The sequence below is a fragment of the Bison bison genome, unplaced genomic scaffold (genome assembly GCF_000754665.1).
Source record: "Bison bison bison isolate TAMUID 2011002044 unplaced genomic scaffold, Bison_UMD1.0 scf7180017864056, whole genome shotgun sequence".
Taxonomy (NCBI): Eukaryota; Metazoa; Chordata; class Mammalia; order Artiodactyla; family Bovidae; genus Bison; species Bison bison.
Window position 1 is genome coordinate 2,355,015 of NW_011494628.1, and position 27,284 is coordinate 2,382,298.

The window sequence follows — 27,284 nt, forward strand, 5'->3', positions numbered from 1 at the left end:
TAGAAATTAGGGGGAGAGTGAGAAAACCAGCCCTGTAAAATGTCATTGGAGGCTATTGTGAACTTAAATATAAATGCTGGACTCCAATGATTTTTTAAAAATAGATTATGGTGTATGCGATGTTATTGAGTGTTACTGAATTAAGATCTGTTGACTTAAATTTGTTTACCTACAATTTTCTGTGCACATTTCAATCTTTCTCCCTCCCTTGACTTTCTGCTTCCCAGGAATGTGCACATTACTTTCTTGAGGTCAAAGACAAAGATATCAAACACGCCTTGGCTGGGCTGTTTGTTGAAATTCTTGTCCCAGTGGCTGCTGTAAGTTACATTTTCATTTTAAAGAATCTCTTCAAATTGGATTAGAGAATCAGCAATTTCATTAAGTATAATATGAACACGCATCTCTGTTTCAGGCTGTTAAAAATGAAGTTAATGTTCCCTGCCTCAGAAACTTCGTTGAAAGCCTGTATGATACCACGCTGGAACTTTCTTCTCGAAAGAAGCATTCCTTGGTTAGTAACTGTGAGAAAATTCAAAACACAAAACTGCAGTGACCCAAATTCCTAGGCTGAAGTCTGAGAGTCATAAGAGTTCCACAGATGGGTGAATTACAAGTGCTAAGTCATGTCCAACTCTTGTGATTGAATGAACTGTAGCCTGTCAGGCTCCTCTGTCCATGGGATTCTCAAAGAGGCAACATTTCAGAATTTGGAGCTGGTACCTAGTATTAAACATTGATTGAATCATGGTAACCAGAAGGAATTAGACCATGTTACCTCAAGGACCCTACTAGTCCTAAAGATTCTGCTGTTTATGTTCAAAGATTGGTTTAACCTAATATTTATTTTAATTTGTACTTTTTCCAATCTGAAGGCTAAAGATGCTAACAAAAGTTTCTCTTCTCAGGCCCAAGGAATTTTCACTGGCTAATTCCCATCCTGATTTTCAGAATCAAAATGGAACCAGACAGGAAAGGGAGTTAGAACACAGAGAGCTGCCCATGGGAAAGATTCTCTGAAGGCTGAGAAAACAGTCTTGGGGAAGGCTTTTGTGGTGAAAAGCAGCATAGAAGTTTTTAAAATCACATCACCCTTTTTCCTCCATTGTCCTCAGAAACGCTTGCAAAATGCCCACATCTGCACAACACCCGCTGGGCCTGGGAGTGTTACAAAGTCTGGGGTGGTGAATAAAGAATAAAGCTCTAATTTATGAATTGGAAGGTGGTAGATCAGCTGTACCTGCGATGGTAAAGAGGAAGCTGGATGCTTGGGTTGCTGATTTCTAGTATTGTTTATGTTACTCTTTAAAGTATGAACATTACCACCGTTATCTGAGCAAATACTCAGAGTTGCTTTGCTGGAAGTGGTGACAGATTTGTTCATTTGTCTACCTTCTGTGGTCTCTGTGACTGCTTGTATTTTGTGTTTAAATTACCAGCTGTAATTAGAGTTGTACTCAATGACAGTGGTAGTTCAACATCACTTTAAAACTAAGTTAATTTAAAAAAAAAAAAAAAGCAAGTTAATGGAATGTTAAGCACTGAATCTCACTGTGGCAATAGATTTTTTCTAATTCAAGTTAATGGATGAACCAGTTATATTTTTGTTTAAATCTTCACTAGCCCTTGTTTTCGGGGGAGACATTAAGGTATATACTATCTGGTTCAGCAAAATGGTGGTGAGTTCTGCATGTACACTGTAAAAACCACCCACCAGCTTTTCTGTCTTCTCCAGTTGCTGCGGGAAACCTGCCCAGTTAAGCAGGAAAACCACAGTAGCACCTCTGTTTATTCGGTTGTAAGCAAATTCCTCCTGCGGTTAAATTTGTCTTGGTGGAGTTTACCAGGGCAATAACATTTCCTTGAGGAATCTTCCTTAACTACAGGAAGATTGCATGCAAAAGAAAATATATACACCTACCTCTAAGACAGGGACAAACTAATAGATGTTTATGAGCAAAAAAAACCAGTAACATTTTCAAAGTCAGTGTGCCTTCCTCCTTTTTTTCCAGAGGATTGAGAGTGATCTATGATTGTTTTTAAAATTCATAAGGGAAGACTAAATCAGTGAATCAGATTTCTATTTATGATCCATGAAACTCACTCTACTTTGTACATTGTTGATTCTGTTTAGTCACTAAGTCACGTCTGACTCTGCAACCCTATGGACTGAAGCCTGCCAGGCTCCTCTGTCTGTGGGAACTGCCAGGCAAAAATACTGGAGTGGTTGCCATTTCCTTCTCCAGGGGATCTTCCCGACCCAGGGATCAAACCCACCTCTCCTGCACTGGGAAGCATATTCTTTACCACTGAGCCACCAGGGAAGCCCAATCCTATACACAATTCTAGAGTATTCCATTTCCATCCTTCTCAGAAACACTTGCAAAATGCCCACCTCTACGCAGCACCCATTGGGCGTGGGTGTGTTACAGAGCCTGGCCCGTATGGCACACGGGGGAGCTGGATGGATGGACGGTGGTTCCAGAGAGCCTGTGTTACCTGAGTGATTGCAATTACATCATCCTGTGGCCTCCTCTTCTCTCTCCTCAGGCCTTGTACCCACTGGTGACCTGTCTGCTCTGCGTCAGCCAGAAGCAGCTGTTCCTGAACAGGTGGCACGTTTTCCTCAACAACTGCTTATCCAACCTTAAAGTGAGTATTTGTCAGCTCGAAAAACTCTTTTATGAAAACGTATTATGTGTCTGAGGCTGGTGTGTGCTCCTGAGAGTGACTCCTGAGGTTTGTGGGGGAAATGATCCTGTACTATGGGAATAATGAAGAAAGTATTAATGAGTGTTTTCCTTTTTAAATATAGTCCGTTGTAGAAGGTGATTGGGGATAAGAGAAATCATGTCAAATTTGAGGGGGGAGTCTTTTAAATTTTTAAAAAACATTTATTTTCCTATTGAAGTACAGTTGATTTACAGTGTTGTAAAATCTTATCTAATAAGGATCACTCAAAAGGTAGAATTAAATGCCCCTTTGTATGCATCTGTGTGTATGCATGTGTGCTCAGCTGTGTCAGCTCTTTGCGACCCCATGGACTGTAACCTGCCAGGCTCCTGTGTCCATGGAATTTCCCAGGCAAGAATACTGGAGGGTTCAGGATGGAGGGGACACATATATACCTATGGCCGATTCATATTGATGAATGGCAAAAACTATCACAATATTGTAATTATCCTCCAATTAAAATAAATAAATTAAAAAAAAAGAATACTAGAGCAGGTTACCATTTCCTTCTCCAGAGGATCTTCCTGACCCAGGGATCTAACCCACATCTCTTGCATCTCCTGCATTGGCAGGCAGATTATTTACAACTGGTGCCTCCTGAGAAGCCTGTATGCATCTATGGTCAGGCTTTAAATGACTGAAAAAAGAGGAAGTCACATTTCACTGACAGAAGCAGGTGAAATTATTTCGGAAGCTCACCCAAATCTGCTCCAGCCTCCCCCTGACTCATTCCAGGCTAGGAAAACATTAAGTTGGCCAAAAAGTTCGTTTGGAGTTTCTGTAAAATGTTGTGGAAAAATCGGAATGAACTTTTGGGTCAGCCCATTATTTGCAGAGGGGTTTGCGGGGGAGGATTGACCTACTAACAGAAAGCACTTATTTCCTGTCCCTGTTATTTGTGATTATTTGAAGGTATTCTATTCAAGCCACATGATATTCAATTATTAGTCCTAGGCACTCACTGAACAATGGGTGATGGAAGGAGCCAAGGCATGGTCCCTGAAACCGAGGCATGCACATTCAGTTGCCCAGTTATGTCTGACTCTTTGCAACCCCATGGACTATGTGCCCACCAGGCTCCTCTGTCCATGGGATTCCCCAGGCAAGAATACTGGGGTGGGTTGCTGTGCTCTCATCCAGGGGATCTCTCCGACCCAGGGAATGAACCCAAGTCTCCTGTATTAACTGGAGAAGGAAATGGCTGTCCATTCCAGTATTCTTGCCTGGAGAATCCCATGGATTGAGAAGCCTGGTGGGCTACAATCCATGAGGTCACACAGAGTCAGATACAACTGAGCAATTTAGCAGCAGCAGCAGCTCCTGCATTGGCAGGCAGATTCTTTACTACTGAGTCACCTGGGAAGACCCTGAAACCTGGGAACTTAGAGTTAAAACAGCCATAATGATTAGCTTTTAAATTGCCTTAAAACTTGAACATGGTGAATAGATTTTAAGTTTTAGTGACCTGTTGATAAAAGTCAACTAAGTGAACACCATTTCTAATATAAGCAAATAGCACCTAATTATCATAATTTTTCTCCCTTGTGTCCAAAAATATTGAATTCCTTTTATAATTTTAATGCTTCTTCAGAATTTAAAAAAATATATATTTAGTTATAAAATCCTGTATGTATTTGTACATGCTGTCTTGTCTTTTTTATTTTAAGACACTTTAATTTAGTGAAGTGGTTAAGATTAATTATATTATTTTGGCATTTACCATTATGACACAGTAATCTGCATTGGAGCTGTTTGAAGCAGTAGCTAGATACTGGCTCTGAAAGCTGGTTGTGAAATCCAAGATTAGAATCATTTATTTTCTTCAAATTGGCAGGGAAATATAATAGCAGTGGATATAGAATTAAGCCTTTAAGAATTCTGGAAAACAAAGTGCTTTTCAGGATATCAACTATTATATAATGGCCACTTTCAGAGGTTTTATTCAGGGATTTATCCATCTGTCATATGCCTCTAACACACAGCTTAATGTCATTTTTTGTTGTTACTTCATCCACTTTTATGCTATTCAGTTATTCTAGTTAAACATGTTTTTTCTTCTACATTTTACACAAAGAAAAAGATCATTTTGTTCAAAACAAAAAAAAGAGAGACTTGATTAAGAATGTTCAGTTTTCTGTATTTTTTATGCTAGATGTTTGTGATGAATTTTAGTATCAAAATAGTGTTTTGCATTAAAATTTACTATTGTGGCCCAAAAGACCAACATTTTTTTGTGTCCAGAATTGCTTTTGAAATACAGAAGCATAATCTTAACTTTGAACTTAATTGCTTTATATTTAAGTATAAAATCAGCCACTTAAAAAATTTTTATTGAAGCATAGTTGCTGTACAATTTTGTGTTAATTTCTACTGTACAGCAGAGTGAACCAGCTATACATATACACATATCCCCTCTTTTTTTAGATTTCCTCCCCATTTTGGTCACCTCTGAGCACTGAGTAGCATTCCGTGTTTTATACAGTAGGTTCACATTAGTTACCTATTTTAATTGCTTTACAGTTAGAATACTATGTGAAAGTCAGTGGAAGCCCACCAAAAAGACTTAGTAACAGAGTTACACACAGCCCTTGAGAGAAGGGCTGATGATGTTTCCCCATGTGAATATTTCAAGCATCAGGATTTCCCAATGGGGAAAGCAATAAGATCAGAAAGGTACTCAAAGTGGGGAAGATAGGAAAGTCAGTTATATAAAAACTAGATCCAGGGTGCCTGTTCTCAAGGAGCTTGATGTTTCAATGGGGGATGTGTAATGAAGTTTCAAAATGCGTGTGGCAGACAAGGGATGCAAAAGCTGGGAGTGAGGAGACACCTGTGCCATTTCGACAGGTCAGGTGCCCAGTGAAGCATGAAGCAGGTAGTTACTGGGCAAAGGAAAGGCAATGATCCTTCACTTTATGGGTAGTAAATGGTCGAAATTCACCTCCTCGAGGGTAAAAGGTATAGAAAATCTTTGATGAGCTACAGTTGAAACAAAATTGTAGCCCATGTATTTAGAACTCAACCCAGTAAGGATTAAATGGGACCATTTAAAATGTCATTAATATACAGAAAACCTTCCAAACCACCTCAAGAGTCCACAACAGGCAAGAAATACCTGAGGAAAAGCTAACATGGTTTCAGGAGCACACTTTGTCTTGAATGGCTTCAGTATTTTGTGGGGTTTAGAGCCAACCATATCATTTCAAAAAGGACCTCCAGTCCAGCTCTTTCCTCTGTTCACTGTCCCTCTTGCCGCCCCCCCCCGGCCCCTACACGCGCTCAGGCATAATGAACCCCGTGTTTGCCCCTACGTGTCGAACTTGGTGGCCACCTTTGATGTGTTCTGCCGGGGAGAGTTGTCAAGGTGGCAGCATGACATAGGGCGGAGTAGAAATGTGTATGAGCATGAAAAATCTGCTTTTAAAGTAAACAAGGTCTCAGATTCAGCGCTCATTTAATGTCGGGCCCTGGTTTATCCTCAGCGTCAGCCTGTCAGGAGCAGGCTGCTTCAGTCACACAAACGTGAAGTCTTTATTTACACTTGTTAACTCGGTCAACCGTGTGTTAGCAACCTGCCCTTGTAAAGTGGTGAGAAATTTACTACACCTTCTCACCACGACCTTGACATCTTTCAGGAACCTCTGGTCAGTGAGGACCAGTACTTTATGCTTTTATGAATTTTATGTCAGAATTTGAATATACTGAGCTGTTAAAAAATGCTATATTCCCTTCCTGTATACCCTAGTATATCTAATTCTAAAAAAGGGAAATATGTTTTAAAAACTTGATTTAATAGTGCTTTCATATTTTGTCATGAATCCCCATTAATAGTTTTTTAAATTAAAATTATTATGTATTCATAATAAGTATGTGCAAGTTTCTTGTCCTTGAAAATGGATATAATTGGAAGAACCTTTACATTTTCTTTTTCTTACAATAATTAATACATATTAAAACCAGTGAAGTCTTCTTTATTAAAAAGAAAAGAAACCTCAAAAGTTAAGAAATTTATTTATACAATATAGTTAATAACAAGAAGAGGTCTCATTAATTGGAGATTAGTTATGAGCCAGGCCAGCAGTAGGGCCTTTAAATGTATGTTGTGGATTATCATGACAATATCATAGCCTGCATTGAATTCCCCATATGCTTTCATGTTGTTATTTATGTTTTTACCAGAAATTTTGCTCAGATGGCAATATTTTTTTTAACTTTTCTTTTTATATTGGCGTATAGCTAATTAAAAATGTTATGATAATTTCAGGTGGACAGTAAAGGGACTCAGCCATATATATACATGTGTCCATTCTCCCCCACACTCCTCTCCCATCCAGGCTGTTATATAACATTGAGCAGAGTTCCCCTGTGCTCTCCAGTAGGACCAGTGGGGAAGGATGGGGGAAAGGAAGGACAGTTAGGGAGTTTGGGATTGACATGTACATACTGCTGTATTTAAAATGCTCAGAAATATTGAAGGTGTATCATCTGAAGGTTAGACATTAGTCAGCATAGCTTCAAAGTCCTAGAAACCACAGTACAGAATTAAAAATATTTCTCTTTTCATCTCAGTCCCTATTTGCACTAGGACTAGAATGCATTCACTTAGTCAGCTGGTCATCAATTCTTCACCAGAAATGTACCAGGCAGTGTTCCAGATGCTGGGAATAAGTGATGAATGAGACAGTGACGCTCGCAGTTCTTTTAGACCTTGTAATTCAGTGGAGGAGACAGACCAGAAACAAGTAAACAGCAAGGACAAAAACTTCAGGTGGTGCTAACTGCTATGAAGAAAATCAAATAGGACCTAATGATAGAGAATCACACATTCAGAATGGTGCAGGGAGGGGAGGGGACAAGAAAGGTCTTTTGATTGCCATTAAGAATATCAAAGTTTGGCTGCCATTAATTTTTTTGATGAATCTTATCATATATCTTCATGTGTAATAATCACAGTGAAGTTAAAGGAGTGTTTTTAACTTTTCATGTAAATATAAGGGTATTAATGATGTCTTCGGAGAAGGTGATGGCACCCCACTCCAGTACTCTTGCCTGGAAAATCCCATGGACAGAGGAGCCTGGTAGGCTGCAGTCCATGGGGTCGCGAAGAGTTGGACATGACTGAGCGACTTCACTTTCACTTTTCACTTTCATGCATTGGAGAAGGAAATGGCAACCCACTCCAGTGTTCTTGCCTGGAGAATCCCAGCGACGGCGGAGCCTGGTGGGCTGCCGTCAGTGGGGTTGCATAGAGTCGGACACGACTGAAGCAACTTAGCAGCAGCAGCAGCAATGATGTCTTTATTTTACAAAGGGGAAGCATTGAGTAATATATTAAGGGTTCCACAGTCATTGCCTGAATACATTAAAATGTATGGTCCTATTTAAAACAACTACTCTCCTCTTGGTAAATACTATGTTTAAATGGTACAGTATTAGCTATTTAAAATAGTTTTCAAGAAGTAGTTATTCTGTTTTAATATAACTTTATTTCTATAAATTTGAGACAATCTCATCTATGTTTCAGATCCATCAAAGGTACATTTCAAAGTGGAATTTATAAATTTTAATAGAACACATACATTGGGTCAGAAAATTAGCAGATGACAGGTCTGTTACTTACTTTTTTTAATGCCTTTTTTATTCAGCCAGTGAATAGAAAAAATAATCTCTGTAAATTGTTAGTATGGTAATTTTAGAGGTTATCCTAAACTATATCATATGATGTCATTTGGATAATACAGTCATCAAAAAGATTGAATTATGATCAAAGTAATTTGATTCCAGGTATCAAAAGGAAATGCCAAAAAGAAGGAAGGTGTTGACTGGGATAGGTACTGACTTATAGCAGAAAGCAACAGGTTTACTTAAGTCCCTTTACTTGCAATGGAAGAGAGAACTAGAAGAGTTTTAAGTATAGTGAGATCAAAGAAGTCTGGGTGGCTGGGTACAAGTGGTCAACTGATGGATCATGGGAAACATTGGTCTATCCAATGACCCTATCACCAGCCAAGTTATCAGTGACTTATTTATTACTTATTACTGTTCACACTGAATTGCTTTAGCTAAGTCAAAAGATTACAGTTTAAAGAAGGTTTGGGCAGACTGGGATTGGGATTGGGCAGACTGACATGTCATGTAAAGTCTGGAAGATCCACTCTGAAACTTACTCGTTTCTTGAACAGTTTTATCAATGTAACCTCAGCTCTGCTATAAAGAAATTATTGGTTAATTAATTGAGAAGCATATGCCAATGGAAGAAGAGAATAGTCTTTCAGTCTTACAGTAGAGATCTTTGACACAGAGGTCAGTGGTTTGACACATAGGTTAAAAATGTCAGCATCCTGAGATGGTATAGTAAGACCTTGTATGTTAGCTGCTGTTGGAATATGAAGGCAGTGAAGAAGTCCTGTCTTCAAGCAGAATACAATCTAGTCGTTGCCAGTAGCATATTTGAGCAGCCTTCATATAATCTTAAACTGAAATCATTCATGATTTGAAGACACTGGGGCCAGACTGCCTGGGTTTTAATTCTGGTTCTGTCACTTATTAGCTCCTCTGGGTCTTGACTCCCTCATCCTTAAAAGGACACAGTAGCAGTATTTACTTTGTAGGTTGTGCTGAGAATTAAAAAGAGTTAATACACATACAACTTTGATAACAATGCCTGATACAGTGGGTATCCTATAACATGCGTGTTCCAGTTTCTGAGAAAATAGTCTTTACTGGAGCAGAAGTCAGTTCCTATCCCAGCTGTCATTTACAGACTTGAAGACCTGAGCCAGTGATTTGACTTCTGTCAAAGACTGAATCCTCCCAGTTGATGTCATGGGCTATGAAATTACTTTCGAAATAGCAAAATGTGATACAAGTGTGAGATATTTAGTAATATTGTATCATGTCGATTAGCTTCAGCTATGTACTAAGGGTTGCCTTTAGTTCCTATATAAAGAAATTTTGCTTATGCCTCAGGTTGTTCAGCTACTATTCAATTTGCCTTTTGACCCCAGACTTTAAAATTTTTATTTTGTATTGGGGTATAGCCGATTAACAATGTTATGGTAGTTTCCGGTGAACAGTGAAGGGACTCAGCCATACATACACATGTACCCATCTTCCCCCAAACCCTCCTCCCACAGTTTCTTTTTTAAATTAATAACCTGCTGTATGGCAGTCACTGAGGGCACAACAGTGAACAATCCAGAAGTCCTGGAGCTCACAGTCTGGTAGGAAACATACAGGAGAACAACATTCTAGAAGACAGACAGCAGGAGCCCCTGGTAATCTCCCCAGGGCGGAGGAAGGAGGGAGGGGCAGTGGAATGTAACGGAGGAGTGACACCTAATGAATCTTGCTGGGGAGTAGGAATTTTCTAAGTAGAACAAGGGCAGGAAGGCATTCCAGGCATTCAACGAATTGCAGAAGGGATGTAACAGCAGAGAGCACACCGGAGGCGAAGGCAGGAGGTAGGGATGGGGGAGCCAGGTCACCAGAGGCCCCTGTTGCACCACATCATGGAATTTGGACATTGTCCAGGAGGTGCTGAGAAGCCACTTCAGAACTTGAAATGCAGGGAGGAGTAAACAGTCACGGTTGCAGTTTAAGAATATCATCTGATAGTGCTGAGAATGGAAGAGAAGCCAGGGAAATCATGTTAGGAGGGAATTGCGGTGACCAGTCATATCATCTCGGAATGCTAAAATTCAATTACCAGTACAGGAAAACATGGGTTAAACAAAGCAAAACCTGAAGTCAGCCACTTTGCTGTTTGGTCTCTATGGGAGCAAAAGTAGACTGTCTCAGATGTATTCTTAAGAATGAAAGAACATCAGTCACAATAAGATGCATCAAAAAGATAATTGTGGGTAGAGGGACAGGAAAAAAGTATAAGAGAAGTTGAACAGAAGACAGTGATGCAAATCATTGAAACTGGAGAGTTTAGTTAAGCTCATCAATGAAAGTTAGATGATAACTTGCTCTACTGGATCATGACTCAGAGTATGAGATAAGGCCTGGGAGAAAATTGTGAATGAAACACTATGCAAACATAAGATTTGTTGTTCAGCTGCTCAGTCATGTCCGAATCTTTTTGACCCCACGAGCTGCAGCACACCAGGCTTCCCTGTCCTTTGCCATCTCCTGGAGCTTGCTCAAACTCATGTCCATCGAGTCAATGATGCAATCCAACCATCTCATCCTCTGTCATCCCCTTCTCCTCCTGCCTTCAATCTTTCCCAGCATCAGGGATACTTTTATAAGTAAAGAGAAACTCACAAAGGTGGAGATATTCCCACTAGAATGGCAGCTTCCTGAAGTCAGGGACTACATCTCCTTTGCTGCTAGATCTGTGTCTTGTATATAATAATAGTTACTGTGGGCAGGAACTAAATTCCCTTTGTGCACTAGCTCATTTAGTTCTCTTAACAGTTCTAGGAGGGAGGGAGGGTTAGCATCATTTCACAGACAGGGAAGATGAGGCCCAGAGAGATTATGGAGGGTCCTAGAGGTTGGCCATACCACTCATAAATTACAGAGTGAGGATGGATTTAAACCCGGGCAATGTGTGTCTAGAAGCTGCTTTAAACTAGTGTGTAAGCATGTTAGAGACCTTTGCTGGTCTGGAGGAAGGATAATTAGAATTCCTGACATTTTTAAATGATAGACTATTTAAATGCAACTTTACTAGTTTAAAGTTCCTGTATGTATCTAAGACATATGACAAATTATAAGTTTTATCACTTGTTTTACTAAAAGATAAAAAAAATCCTTTATGTGTAAATGTATGCTTCTAAAAGGAGAAGGCAGTGGCACCCCACTCCAGTACTCTTGCCTGGAAAATCCCATGAACGGAGGAGCCTGGTAGGCTGCAGTCCATGGGGTCACTAAGAGTCGAACACGACTGAGCGCCTTCACTTTCACTTTTCACTTTCATGCGTTGGAGAAGGAAATGGCAACCCACTCCATTGTTCTTGCCTGGAGAATCCCAGGGACGGGGGAGCCTGGTGGGCTGCCGTCTATGGGGTCGCACAGAGTCAAATACGACTGAAGTGACTTAGCATGCTTCTAAAAAGTTGGGACTTTTTTTTCCCCTGGAGCTAGAAAAGTAGTTATAAAGTTTATTTGGAAGAATAAACATATAGGAATATATGAGAAAACCCTAAAAATAGGAAGAAAAAGAACAGTGGATGTTGGAAGATAGGCCATACTAGATAATAAAACACGTCATAAGGCCTCAAAAATTAAAATGATGTTTTATCATTTTATTTATTTAGATCAATAGAAGAAAAAAAGCCAAAATGAGACCAAAATGCATGTGGAAATTTCAATTTTTTTTAATAGAAATTTCAAATTTTATAATGATCACATCAAGTTATTTTAAAACTGTTTTGGCATAAGGAATCTATCTTTCCTAAATCTAAAAAGCTACTCCCTATAGTCTTTTCCATCCAATTTATTTATGTGACTCATCTTTATTCAGCAAGTAGCTTAAAGGTAAACTTATCCTAGATTATATCTAAGCAGTTATGAAATCTTCAAAAATCAGGACCCGAATTATCTACACTAAGAATAGAACAGCAAAAATGGTTACAACAAGATGAATAAATGAACAGGGAAGAGGAGTAACAGAAAAGCGAAAGACCTCTAAGAAAGTGAAGAGTGACATCATACCATTTAATCTGCAATCTTATGTCTTGGTTTCCGATGTAGAATAAAGACCCCAAGATGGCTCGAGTTGCACTGGAATCTCTGTACAGATTACTGTGGGTTTACATGATCCGAATTAAATGTGAAAGCAACACAGCTACTCAGAGGTAAGGAGCTGGCTTGGGTTCACGGTAACCCGATTACTAAGTTAATGGTAACCACTCAGCCGGTGAAGAGGGTGTTTTGTTTCATTGCTGCCCACCCTAACCGAACTAGAAGCTGTTCAAAGCTGACAGCTTCTAAAAGATCTAAGTCCTTTGGACATTTTCAGGCTTTCCTTAGACGTTAGCTCAGCAGCCATGACAGAAACCCTAGTTTCTACCGGGATTGCCAAGTTCTGTGTCAGGGTTATATTTGCCGCTTTAACAAAGGAAATGGCTATAATTTTCCAGCTGCCCTTAGTTTTCCAGAGAAACTTTTCATAGAGTAATTATGCTAATGGAAAAAAAATGAAGTGGTTTGTTTTCTTTTTCTGAATTCTCTCTGATACTTAGATAAGATGAAGCATCTACCATTTTCCCTTAAAGTACTGGAGCTCAGCCAATCTTGCTTGTTTTCTCTTTTTTTTCCCCCTTATCTTTCAGCCGTCTTATAACCATCATCACAACACTTTTCCCCAAAGGGTCCCGTGGTGTGGTGCCAAGGGATATGCCTCTCAACATCTTTGTGAAAATCATCCAGTTCATCGCCCAGGTAATGGAGATGCTTCTGGGAGTCTTCTAATTGCCTTTAAGTAGCCACCTCCTTCTTCGGAATTACTAACAGACCTAGAGTCTAAAATAATATCTTACATGTATAGACTTTTCAGAGTGGTTTTGCAAATGTTTTCACACATAGCTTATTTTTTTGCTTCAAAACAAATTGTGGCATGGTGTGCCAAGTGTTTTCAGCATTTGACAAACGAAGGAACTGAGAGACAGGTTTTAAGTGACTCACCTAAGGTCACAGAGACTATTAGCAAAAGGGTCTCTTGACCCCTCGACTCTGTTTTTTCCTGCTTCTCTGCTCTAGATTCCACAAGTCTGGAGGAAATTGAGTCTGATGTTTGCAGGAAATCAGAAGACGACAGTTATTGAACTTGGATGAGTAAATCATAATGCTCTAACTTTCACCCTGTGAAAAAGAAGAATGTACATGAATAGTAGCATTTATCAAGCTAATATCAAGCCAAGAACTGTTCTAAGCACTTTACACATACTGTTCTACTTAAGAACTGGGTCCAATAATATGAAACATTTAATTTTAGTTTACTATTTAGACCCAGGACTTCTATTTTTTAAAACATTGTGTAAATGGTTTTATCCCCACTTTGAATTCCTTGTGATTTATGGAGAAGCATGAAAAGGCATTCATTACAGTCTGTCCTCTGCCATGAGCTAGCATGCATGAGTGCTAAGTCATTTCAGTCATGTCCGACTCTTTATGACCCTGTGGATTGTACCCTGTCAGGCTCCATCTGTCCATGGGATTCTCCAGGCAAGAATACTGGAGTGACTTGCCATGCTCTTCTCCAGGGGATCTTCCCAACCCAGGACTGAACCCACATCTCTTGCATCTCCTGCATTGGCAGGCAGGTTCTTTACCACTACCACCACGTAGGAAATCATGAGCCAGCTCTATACCCTAAAGAAGTCCTGGAACATTTTCATTCTAGGTGTCTTTATTTGTAAAATGCGAATAGGAATGCTTGCCTAGTATCCCTCAGAATATTGTGTGGATAAAGGGAAATAACAAATGTGAAAATACTGTTGAAGTATAATTGATGTTGATATAAAGACATAAGGTTCTATTGCTACTTTACAGGTAATTTAATATATGATATCTCTCTGTGTGTTTAGTATAATGAAATGCCTCTGTAATATTTGTACTTAGGGAAAGGACATTACTCCATTATGGACATTAATTCATCCGCCACTTTGCAGGCAGATGAATTAACAGAACTTTTCTACATTAAGTTATCATGTGGCTGAGAACGTGCTTTGATTATTCTAAAATAGGTTGTATAAAATGAAGATGACAGATCTTAGTAGTCACTGTCTCAAATTATTAGAATCTGGCTTAAATGTTCTCATTTAAGTGACCTTAATGTGTCATCTGTTGATTATTCATTTCCCTTGCACAATTGTCTGTTATAAGCCAAAGGATTGGAAATGTTAGATAACAAAAGAAAATGATCATTTTGTAGGGGTATTTTAAAAACTATGTTTTTAAACTGAGTTTTAAGAAGTTGTCAGCATTTGCAGGACTAGGAGGAGGAGTTTGTAGTGCATATAAGCCCAGATGCTCAGAATGTTTTGGTTTGTCATGTTCTCATTTTTAGTCATTCTGTGTATTAGGGTCTAATTTCATATATTATAGAATGATAGCATCTCCACACATCCCATGAAAACTGAACCAAAGGTTCAGATGGACATGGATTTCCACCAGGGATTCTCTGTGATGCATAAAATGAAGCAGGACCTCTCTTCTTTCAGCAGCCACCTGTTGGGTGCATGTGATGAAAACAGACATTTTCATGTTAAGTGAGTATTTTAACACTTTGTTTTGTTTTCTCTCTTTCACTATAGGAACGTTTAGATTTTGCAATGAAAGAAATCATTTTTGATTTCCTTTGTGTGGGAAAACCAGCAAAAGCTTTCAGTCTCAATCCAGAGGTAAGAATGACCCTTCTGCGTGTCTTCACTTTGCAGTCATGGGGAGTGGAGTGAAGCCCATCTTCTCCAAAAAGTCTCCTATTGTTTTCTGTCCATGGTATTTGACAAAAATAGTACAGCTGGTGGAATTTCAGAAGTAAGATTTTTGGATGAGTAGACATAGAATGATTAAAGGTTGGTATCATATCATATTCTGTTCTTGCAGAAGGAAGTCAACCTTGTTCCAAAAGGTCATCTGTCACTCTCAGTCTGATGGTTTATTTTAGAAGAGTCAATACTTAAAACTTATTTTGATGCAGATTAGCAAATTGAAGAGTTTTGGGAAGTGATGAAGCAGAGAAGAATCAATACATGCAATGATAAAATACTTAAATATAGTGAAATTAAATAAGTTAATGTTTGCATATTTGATTCTGTGGCAGCATCATAGTTCCAGGGCCAGGAAGGTCATAGAAATGAGTGTATAATGGATATGATGTACTTCCTATAGGGTGGCAAGGGGAGGGGCTGCCTATGCACATGAAAAGCACACTCAGTTTTGGACCTCGAAAAAGAGTGTTGACCAAGAGAAATATGCCTGGCAAGCAGCCTCTTTTCAGCCTCGTACCTGTGAGATTGTAGAGAGAACACTGAACCAGAAGTCAGCAGAGCTGAATTTACTGCTTGCCACCAGCTCTTCCACCTTTAGTAGCTGTAAGACATTGCACACCATGAAATTTTTTTAAAAGATTGTTCCTGTCGTCACTGTGATATTGTCTGGCTCCTTCATCATGTCAGTGAGGAAGGAGGCCCAGAGCCCAGAGGCTCAGAACAGGCAGCTGGTTAGCAGCAAAGGGAACCAAGCCTCCCTGTACCCTCTTGCTTCCCCTCACAAACCCTGATTGCTCTTCTTGGTGCTGAGATTGAGCAGCACCTTGAGCCCAACAAGCCCCAAATAGGAGTTTGTCTAGTTTTTAGTGATGTCACAGGGGTCCACAGTGGCTGCTGTCAGAGTCAGTAGGCCAGTGAGGGGGGCGGGGGGGATCCAGTGTAAATTCAGGGCATTTTGGCTGAAATGAGGCCCATGACCCACTGACTAAAGAGTCTTCTCTTGCCTAGAGACAGTAGTTCCAAGCTTTTCAATGGATAAACGATAGTCTTTTTTTTTTTTTTGACTGTGACATACAGCTTAGTTTCCCAACTAGGGATCAGACCCAGGCTCCCTGCAGTGGAAGCACGGAGTCCTAAACACTGGACAGCCAGGGAATCCCAGGATAGTCTTTCTAATAAACGGTGCTAAACAGTTGGGCAATCACTTGCAACATGATGAACTTCAACCCATAATTTGCCCTGTCAGCAAAAATTAACTTAAATCATAAGCCTAAATGTGAAATCCTGTATCAGAAATCTTCCAGAAGAAAGCATAAAATCTTTGTGACATTGAATAGACAGAAATTTCTTTGCATACAAAAATTATAAACTACAAAATAAAAAGTTGATAAATTGACCATCATCATTGTAAAGTATGCACTTTAAAAAATGATGTTTACTGAAGCGTAGAGCCAAAGACTGGGAGAAAATATTTGCAAAACATATATTGACAAACTCTTCTATCCAGAATATATATGAACTATCATAACTCAATAATACAGTTTTTTGTATTCATTTTGTATGGGCAAAATGAAGAGCCTCTTTACCAAAGAAGAGATACATATGACCGGTAAACCCAAGAAAAGATGTTCAACATCATAAATCATTAGAGAAATGCAAGTTAAAACTAAAGTGAGATATGCTGAGAAGAATACAGAGCAATTGGAACTTGATACTGTTTTAGTGAGTATTCAAAATAGTACCACCACTTTAGAAAAGTTTGGTAATTTCTTATAAGTTTAAATATACACTTGGCATTTGATCCAGCAGCTCCATTCCAAGGTATTTATCCAAGAGAAATTAAAACCTATGTCCATAAAGGTTTGTATGAATATTTATAGGAGCTTTATTCATGATGACTAAAAACAGGAAAGCCACTCCTGTTCAACAGCTGGTGGGTGTCTAAAGAAATTATGAATCATTCATACAATGGAGTACTTATTCAGCCACAAAAAGGAGCAAACTATTGATATTGCAGCAGCACCTCCAAAGCATTACACTAAGCGAAATAAGCAAGACACAAAAGGTTGTGTCTGTTTGCCTCTGTTTATATTGTATTCTAAAAAAGGCAAAATTATAGACAGAAATTAGACACTGATAGTAAAGTGCTGGGGTTGGAGGAGAGGACTGACTTTACAGATACACAGAGGAACTTTAGGGGATGCTGGAAATATCTTACATCTTGACTGTGATGATGATAGTTAGCAGACTATGTTTCTCAAAATTGGAAGAACTTTAGAAAAGGAGTGCGTTTTACTACATGTGAATTATATCTCAGTAAACTTGACTTCAATAGGAAAACTGAAGATTCTTGCCTACAATATATTTGCTAGTAGGAACTTTTCCAGCATTAATTCTCACCATAGCCCTATATGATCAATAGGTATTAGTATTCTCCTTCTACAGAAAGGAACCTGAGACTTGGCCTTGAGAAAGTTAAGTAATTTCTTAAGACCAGACAGATACTAGAAGGAGAGGCATGATACAGAGCTATATAAAACATGAGAAGAAATTATTTTTGAAATTAAGTTAAAAATATACTTCTTAAACTATTCCAACTTACTTCTGTCCTGGACACTATTCAGAGGAAAGGAAAACTAAGAGAACTGGCAGCCTGGCTCATAAATTGGATAATCCACTTGCAGATAATGGCTTGATCATTTACATCAACTCATGGTCATCCTATAGGTACTGCGTCTCCTGAACTGAACATTGTATTTCCTCACCCAAATGATTGCTGTGTCTTGAAAAAAAATCCACAAGCCTAGAAAATATTTCAGAAAGAACTACTAAAATAAATGAGGGAACTAATGAATTTTAATATACAGTCAATTTTTTAATTAATACTTGTTCATCTTAGAAAATGGAGAGAGAATATTAGAAAATGGAGAGAGAATATTAGTGAAGACCATAAAAGTCATAAAATACACACTGTATTGGGTATGAATGGGCCAGAGAAATGTTTCCCACATCCTGCTTAAAATCTCCCTACTCCTTGAAGCTTGTTTAAAACTAGAAGTCACAGCTTCTCTGATGGCTCAGTGATAAAGGGCCCACCGGCCAATGCAGGGGACAGAGAGGTTCAGTCCCTGATCTGGGAAGATCTCACGTATCACAGGACAGCTAAGCCCGTGTGGCACAGCTGGAGTGGCCTCCACTGGCTGTGACTACAGTAAACCTGTGTGCAGCAACAGAGACCCGGTGCAGCCATAAAGAAGGAAAGCTTTAAAATAAATAATAAAACTCGAAGTATTGCTTCGTCTTATAAGTACGTGTAATCATGTACTACAGGATGGGTGATCCAGGCAAACTCAACTTGCATATTTAGCTTCCCACCTACTAGTTACGTGGTCCTCAGTTTCCTCACCTGAAAAATAAGAATAATCGTACCTTCCTTGCATGGCTGTTTTAAAGATGAGAGCTAATGTGCAGTTCTGGATATACTTTAAGAATTCAATAAATTGTAATTAGGTTATCAGTGTTATTACTGGTAATTATTTTCTGCATTAGGGAGTAGTCTACTTAGGGAACTTATTAATTTGATGTGGTTTGAAAATATGAGTGTAAATGTTTATACGTGGCTGTTGAAGGAAGAACAGATGTTTTAGTACCTTCTGCCCTTACTGCATCATCTTTTGGAGCCATTACCTGAGACTGAGGAAGATAAACTGCGTCATATTTTACAGCCAATATTATGTCTCACCTGCGACTGAGGAAGATAATGACCTGGCCCAGAAGGACATTTCTTCTTATAAGCTTATGTGTTGTTATCAGTAACAGGTTCTATGGCTTTGAATACTTTAAATTTATTTTCACATTCACCAGCCTTTGTGACTCCAAAGTCTGCAACCTGCAGTTCAGAGCAGACAACTCTTATTTCTGTGATTCAGTTAGAACTCTGTTTGTTTGGTGTTTGTTTTTTTTTTTTTTTTTCTTTCATCCAGTCATTGTGAAGGAGACATGTGAATTAACATGTCTCCTTCCAGGAGACGGAAGAGACTTCTCTTGACCTCAGTTTACCTTACTGAAGCAGCTCCAGAGGGTGGCCGCTTGTCCCTTTGAGGTGGATCCCCCAAAGAGAATGAGTCTGCTTGTCTCTTAACGCGCCCTGCGAGTTTGGTGAAAATCTTCCCAGTTGTTTCCTTGTGATGCAGCAACAAAAGTGTCAGAAATTTAATTTTACTCTCTTCTTGTTCAGTCGCTCAGTTGTGTCCAACTCTTTGCGAACCCATGGATTGCAGCACGCCAGGCTTCTCTGTCCTTCACCATCTCCTGGAGCTTGCTCCAACTCATGTCCATTTATTCTCTCAGGTTTGGCCTAAACTCTTATGCCTTTTTAATGACTTTCCCACTCTGATCTAGATGGCAAGCCATGCTTAACTTCTCTGAAGGACTGCTGGTCTGATTTCACGACAGTAACTGGGTCTTTCTCTTCATCATGAATGTGTTGTCTCTTACAGAGAATGAATATTGGCTTAAGGGCATTCTTGGTCATAGCCGATAGCTTGCAGCAGAAAGATGGAGAACCTCCCATGCCGGTTACCGGGGCTGTTCTCCCTTCAGGAAACACGCTGAGGGTGAAGAAAACGTATCTGAGTAAGACGCTAACTGAAGAGGAAGCCAAAATGATAGGTGGGTTTCAAAGATGTGTTCATGCTGGGTTTTATTAAGCCTTTAAAATGACCAACAGATACTCACCCTTAGTGAGATACACTTTTAAAAAATATTCATAAAAGTAGCTGATGAGACATTTCAACATTAATTGTTTTGATTCAGTCTGTGGTTTGTTTTATTGCCCTTTAAATTTTTTGGAACTTCCTGTTAAACATTTTGTTGTTTAAATGTTAGATTTTTATCTAAGTTTGGTCTTTTCAAACTTCTAATATTGATTATCTGCAGTTTACAATAAATTTCTAAGATATCTGTGTCCTTTGGTAGATAATCCTGTTTATAAAGCAACCATAAAAATATATTCATTCACTTATTCATTCCCGCATCCATTTTTATGGTTCCTTTTTTTTTTTTTTCCAGTGAAATTAGTTTAATCTGTGTTTTAAACATGCCAAACCCCATATCTGCCAGGGTATATTTTGGGTTTCGCCTACATAAGATTATTTTCTTTTTAATTTAACTATCTTAACCCAAAGAGATAACTTTTTGCATTTGTTTCTTTTTTTACTGAGTTTGTGAATTTACAAACATGCTTCCAACTTTTTAAGACAGTTCCTTGATTCCAAAGACCTGGAGGAAACATATGAGGAAACTTTTTTCTTTAAAATATTTATCTTTAGGTATGAAATGGTTAAATGAGTTCAAAAAATTTTAATACATGAGAAATAACCATTAATATTTCATTAAAGTACAAATTTTGGATGCAAAGCAATTTACATTTTTATTATATACATAAATATAGAAAATGTATATACATATATGAAATACATATTCTATACACATTTGTCTTCCACTCAGCTGAGAGTGATAAAAATAATAACACTGAAATACATCTTCCTTCATTTAAAAATTTATAATGTGAAGCCGTTTTATTACTTTTACTAAAAAAAATGTTTATTTCAGGGAAAATATAATTATCTTTATATTTATAATAAAAAGTTATTAAAATTCTAACCCCAAATGAGCATTGTCTTTTATTACCTTTTATTCAGATAATCATTCATCAAGGTGATTTTTTTTTTTTTTATACTAAACAGAAATATGAAAATTCCAGCATGGAACTTTGTTTCCTTTTTTATTTTTATTTTATTAATTTTTTTGTTTCAACTCTTCTGGAAAATATTTGCCTTTGAAGAATTAGATTTCCTATGTGTTAAATTTAAATGATTCTTTGGGTAACACCTACGACATGAGGGCGCTATGCTAAGAATCCTGCAGATAAGAGATTAGAATTAGAATTAAACTCTGCTAAATAGGCTGGTCTAATTAGCAGACTTAGACTCTTCTCGAAGAACTCATTGACTCACAGAAAGTCTTCAATAAAAAATACATCACTGAGGATAAATAAACTGGGCATTTCACTGTTTGATAGATTTAGTCAAATATGTGACTGTAATGCATATTTTTCAGGCATGTCATTATATTACTCTCAAGTACGAAAAGCTGTGGACAACATTTTAAGGCACCTTGATAAAGAAGTAGGAAGGTGTATGATGCTGACTAATGTCCAGATGTTAAACAAAGAACCCGAAGACATGATCACGTGAGTATAAATGAGGACTAAGTTTTCAATGAAGGATTAATGAACCAAAAGACACCAGAGAGGTCTTTCTCCTTTAATTTGTATATTGTTCTCATCTTATTAGAGTCAGCTCTAAGAAGTGTTGTTATTCAATGGTTAAGTCGTGTCTGACTCTGCCACCCTGTGGGCTGCAGCACTCCAGGCTTCCCTGTCCTTCACTAATCTCCTGGAGTTTGCTCATATTCATGTCATTTCAGTGGGTGATGTCATCCAACCATCTCATCCTCGGCCACCCTCTTCCTTTTGCCTTTAACCTTTCCCGGCATCAGAGTCTTTTCCAGTGAGTCAGCTGTTTGAATCAGGTGGCCAGAGTATTGGAGCTTCAACTTCAGCATCAATCCTTCCAAGGAATATATGAATATTCCGGGTTGATTTCCTTTAAAGAAGTGTTAGGGATATTAAAAACATAGTTTGATAATATTTGGCTAACTGTAAAAGTAAAGTCAAATCCAAGATTGATCTTTTTTTGGCTGTGTTTCAAGTATCATTAGGCCAATAAGTTAGAAAATGGACCCAAGACTTTTTCTGGTCCACAGTTTTCAGAAGTGATGTTTTGCTTCCAAGCCCATGTGCTAGAGCAACACCACCAGTTTACAGTCATACCATCTTTAAGAATCATAAGTTCACTTGTTTCTAGTGAGTATTCCTGAAATGTGAGAGTTAAACCTGCTTAATACTCATCTCACACGCTAGTAAAGTGATGCTTAAAATTCTCCAAGCCAGGCTTCAGCAATACATGAACCATGAACTTCCAGATGTTCAAGCTGGTTTTAGAAAAGGCAGAGGAACCAGAGATCAAATTGCCAACATCTGCTGGATCATCGAAAAAGCAAGAGTTCCAAAAAAACATCTATTTCTGCTTTATTGACTATGCCAAAGCCTTTGACTGTGTGGATCACAATAAACTGTGGAAAATTCTTCAAGAGATGGGAATCCCAGACCACCTGACCTGTCTCTTGAGAAACCTATATGCAGGTCAGGAAGCAACAGTTAGAACTGGACATGGAACAACAGACTGGTTCCAAATAGGAAAAGGAGTACATCAAGGCTGTATATTGTCACCCTGCTTATTTAACTTATATGCAGAGTACATCATGAGAAACGCTGGGCTGGAGAAAGCACAAGCTGGAATCAAGAGTGCAGGAGAAATATCAATAACCTCAGATATGCAGATGACACCACCCTTATGGCAGACAGTGAAGAACTAAAGAGCCTCTTGATGAAAGGAAGAGAGGAGAGTGAAAAAGTTGGCTTAAAACTCAACATTCAGAAAACGAAGATCATGGCATCTGGTCCCATCACTTCATGGCAAATAGATGGGGAAACAGTGGAAACAGTGGCTGACTTTATTTTTTGGGGCTCCAAAATCACTGCAGATGGTGATTACAGCCATGAAATTAAAAGATGCTTACTCCTTGGAAGGAAAGTTATGACCAACCTAGACAGCATATTCAAAAGCAGAGACATTACTTTGTCCATAAAGGTTAATCTAGTCAAGGCTATGGTTTTTCCAGTGGTCATGTATGGATGTGAGAGTTGGACTAAAAAGAAAGCTGAGTGCTGAAGAATTGATGCTTTTGATCTGTGGTGTTGGAGAAGACTCTTGAGAATCCCTTGGACAGCAAGGAGATCCAACCAGTCCATCCTAAAGGAGATCAGTCCTGGGTGTTCACTGGAAGGACTGATGCTGAAGCTGAAACTCCAGTACTTTGGCCACCTGATGCGAAGAGCTGACTCATTGGAAAAGACCCTGATGCTGGGAAAGATTGAGGGCAGGAAGAGAAGGGGATGAGATGGTTGGATGGCATCACCAACTCAATGGACATGGGTTTGGGTGGACTCCAGGAGTTGGTGATGAACAAGAAGGCCTGGCGTGTTGCGGTTCATGGGGTCGCAAGGAGTTAGACACAACTGAGCAACTGAACTGAACTGAATATTCTCTATGTAACCGTGTCATAGAAATACTGGATTTTGAGAATGTATTTGTAGCTTAAAGTGTAGAAATCAGATGTTCTTAGCCAAAATTTGAGATCTAGATTTGTAATTAGTGCTCTTCATTAGAAACTCACACGATTTGTATTAGCTACTTTTGATTGCTTATGGCAGGAACATGGATTTGGTTGTGACCTTTCATTTTAAGAAAGTTTGGACTTTCTTGAACTGTGAATTACATCTGGCACCTGTGTCATAAATTTCTAAAAATATAATTAGAAAAATTTTCTTTTGTCACTTAGCATGTGTGCTCCATCGTGTCCAAACTTTTGCGACCCCATGGATTGTAGCCTGCCAAGCTCCTCTGTCCATGACTTCTCCAGGCAAGAATACTGGAATGGGTTGCCATTTCTTACTCCAGGGGAACTTCCTGACCCAAGGATCAAATTCTCATCTCCTGTGGTTTCCATGTTGGCAGGCTGATTCTTAGCATATCCAGTTCTAAGTATTACCATTAGCAGGAAGGTTGTTACCTGTGTAGGGAAGTTCATGTTATAGGTGTGTATTAACGTTAGTATGTTAAAAGCAAAGTACAGTGAAACAAAACATGATAAAATAAAGTTAAAAATACAGAATTATTTTTAAAGCATATTTAGCAGCATGGCAAGTTAAAATGAAAACCTCCTCTACAGAGCTCCACTTAAAATCTGCAGCCCTTCCTTTATTAAGGGTGATTTATTCCAGAGTTTCCCAATGTCAACACAAATATATACTTTTTTTATAAAAATGGGTTATACAATGTATATTTTCCGTAGCTTGCCAATCATTTGATTGAAATGATGTGGAGTGCACGTTGCTATAGACATTTCAGCCGAAATGATAGCAGAAGTGATAGTGACCAAAGTTAATAACAGTGAATATCTTGTCTACAGCTCTAGTACTTATCCCACAAATTGCCAGATTGTCCATAAACCTTTAACTTCCTTATTATGTACTCTTTGAATATGTTTAAGCAATTTTCAATTGATAATGTAGAAGATACAAGAAGTGCTTTTAAAACTCCCTCCATATAGTTGTTTCCTTTGAAAACAGTCAAGAATTGAAAGATGTTTAAAAGAAAACTATGAGGGACTTCCCTGGCCTTCCAGTGGTTATGACTCCACACTTCCACTGCTAGGGACATGAGTTTCATCCCTGGTTGGGAAGCTTAAGATCCTGCAAGTCATGTGGTGCTGCCAAAACAATAATAATAAATAAAGGAAAACTATGTTTGAATGCAGAGGTCATAGAACAGGTCAGGACTAAAACATATTCAAAACCTTAAAAGGGTACAGGTTTAAATGTAAGTGTAAACATTTCATTTGTATTTTAGTAATACCTCAAACCTTTTCTAAGGTGATTCTTTACTTTTTCCTAGTCAACCATCTTAAGACCCTCAAATTGGGCTAGAAAGAGTTTTTGTGCTAGGTTTTAAAGCAGACCCTTGAGTGGAAAATATTTCATGGCTGCCATTTCTAAAAAACAAGGAGAAACATTAGAGAATCATATAAGCATTTAGGGAAAGAGAGTTGAGGTCAACACCATGCTAATGGAAATGGTTATTGGAGTTGGTATTTGAGGTTGGTCCAGGCCTTGTGTAGGGTGTGAACTTGAACATGAAGCATTCTGTGTTGCTTTGTTTCCATTTCTCATCCCTCTTGTGCTTTATGCTGGCAAAAATGGTAATAATTGTAAATATAATAATATGATTGTTAATAATAATTATATAATGTCTGTTAATAAATACTATGTTATTTGGGGCTTCCCAGGTGGCACCGGTGGTAAAGAACCCACCTGCCAATGCTGGGCATACAAGAGACACAGGTTTGATCCCCAGGTTGGGAGGATCCCCCTGGAGTAGGAAATGGCAACCCACTCCAGTATTCTTGCCTGGAGAGTCCCACGGACAGAGGAGCCTGGCGGGCTACAATCCATGGGGCCACAAAGGGTCAGACAGGACTGGGTGCACACACACACGTCAATTGGGGGACTCATACACTTCCTATAAAAGCCGAGGGAGTGAGGACTGCAGTAAAAGGAAACCAGGCACCATTGAGAGTTTCTAATCTGGGCTCGCTTTATCAGCTGGGAATTCTGTCTGGCAGAATTTGTCATACACATCAGGCCAGGCAGGGTCAGGCTGTTTTCCGGCAAATAGGAAAGTAATCCCAGGTGTTTAAAACATCTGGAGAGCACATCAGGAGAGCTATTGAAATGACTCTGTGTGTCACACATGAGCACTCACATCAGTCACCAGGCTCTAACTCTGTCTGGCCGTCACAGATATCATTTGAAGTCTGCTCCTTCCTTCAGTTGATTGGAGGCCACTGTACAGAGTCTGTGTACATCCCCTGCAAAATGACCATGGAAAATGAGAGAAAATAATCTTTACAACTTCCCACAAAAACAAAGTATTTTAGAAATGACAGATGTCTCTTATTTTTTGCATAAACAGTTTTGTATTCATTCCTAACAAAGTTACAAACACATGCTAAAAAGTAGTCACAGAGCAAAATTGCTGTCCGATTATCCTCTTTAGCTTACAGAGAGCATGGATTCTGCTCGTTACATTTCTGTTCTGACACAGAATAGAATATGCTGTCCCAGGAAGAAATTGCTTCTGTGCTACTTTGTATTTTCATTATTGTGTCCTCAGTTCAGTTCAGTTCAGTTGCTCAGTTGTGTCCGACTCTCTGCGACCCCGTGAATCGCAGCACGCCAGGCCTCCCTGTCCATCACCATCTCCTGGAGTTCACTCAGACTCACGTCCATCAAGTCGGTGATGCCATCCAGCCATCTCATCCTCTGTCGTCCCCTTTTCCTCCTGCCCCTAATCCCTAGGACTGTGTTAATTTGGTGCCGATTCTACATTTATTCTCAGAGGAGTAAATCAGAATTTAAATAATGCTGTTTTATTTTATCACTTAAATTATTTCAAAGATTTGATGTGTAATTTAGTTTTCCCATAAAGGTTATTGATAAAATATATGATTAAGAATCAGTTACCTACTTAAACTAGTAAAAATTGAAGTAATTTATCACCAAATTTATGTTTTCCCTTCACATTTTACAGCAGAATATAGAAGGCATTGTTGTTTGTTTAGTCACACAATTGTGTCTGACTCTTTTGTGACCCCGTAGACTGTAGCTCACCAGTCTGCTCAGTCCATGGGATTCTCCAGGCAAGAATACTGGAGTGGGTTGCCATTTCCTTCTCCAGGAATCTTCCCAACCCATGGCTCGAACCTGAGTCTCTTGCATGTCCTGCATTGGCAGGCAGGTTCTTTATAGCTGAGCCACCAGGGAAGCCCCATAGAAAACATTAATTATCTTAGAAAGATGAAATCTCCATAGAGGTCAGGACCATTGGTATAATTTTAAAAAACAGAAATGGGTGCACAGTTATATACATTTCAGGATTTTACTTGACAATATGAAAGACTTATTTTGGGATGTACTAAAAAAAAAAGTGAAAACCAGCAGTGGGGACTCTAAGAGAAGAAGCATAACTCATTAGAGAGAGAAGCTTTCGGATTTTGTGTTTGTTAGAGGCACCATTTCTTGTATATATTAAAATCCTGTTTTTCAATGCTGAATGTAGGAATGACTACAATACATTTATTACATGCTGGTGCATTTCGGCATTTTAGTAAATTCAGTATCCTTATGGCAGCCCACAGGGACCAAACCTACAGAAAGCCACTGAATGGAAAGATGTATGATAGAATGCTTCTGCTACTGACATTTTCCTCTTCAGATATTTATCTCTGTCCAACATTTACATGTTTGTAAGTTCTCTTAGAACTGGCCAAGCTATAAAGGGCATAAATATTAAGAATAAC

The 27,284-nt window shown here is 38.8% G+C and overlaps 1 protein-coding gene across 5 annotated transcripts in view; it reads left to right on the top strand.

The window, feature by feature from the left end:
- The window catches only part of FRY (furry homolog (Drosophila)), a 307,846-nt gene that overhangs the window by 161,363 nt on the left and 119,199 nt on the right, over positions 1 to 27,284 (top strand). For 4 of the 5 annotated variants that reach the window (XM_010835917.1, XM_010835913.1, XM_010835916.1 and 1 more), the window contains exons 9-16: positions 228 to 320; positions 416 to 514; positions 2,551 to 2,652; positions 12,439 to 12,542; positions 13,020 to 13,128; positions 15,003 to 15,089; positions 19,679 to 19,850; positions 21,300 to 21,432. In XM_010835917.1, the coding sequence (XP_010834219.1) occupies positions 228 to 320; positions 416 to 514; positions 2,551 to 2,652; positions 12,439 to 12,542; positions 13,020 to 13,128; positions 15,003 to 15,089; positions 19,679 to 19,850; positions 21,300 to 21,432 (899 nt within the window). Of the gene's footprint in view, positions 1 to 227; positions 321 to 415; positions 515 to 2,550; positions 2,653 to 12,438; positions 12,543 to 13,019; positions 13,129 to 15,002; positions 15,090 to 19,678; positions 19,851 to 21,299; positions 21,433 to 27,284 lie in introns of those variants that run through there. The other variant, XM_010835918.1, reaches the window with a different exon arrangement.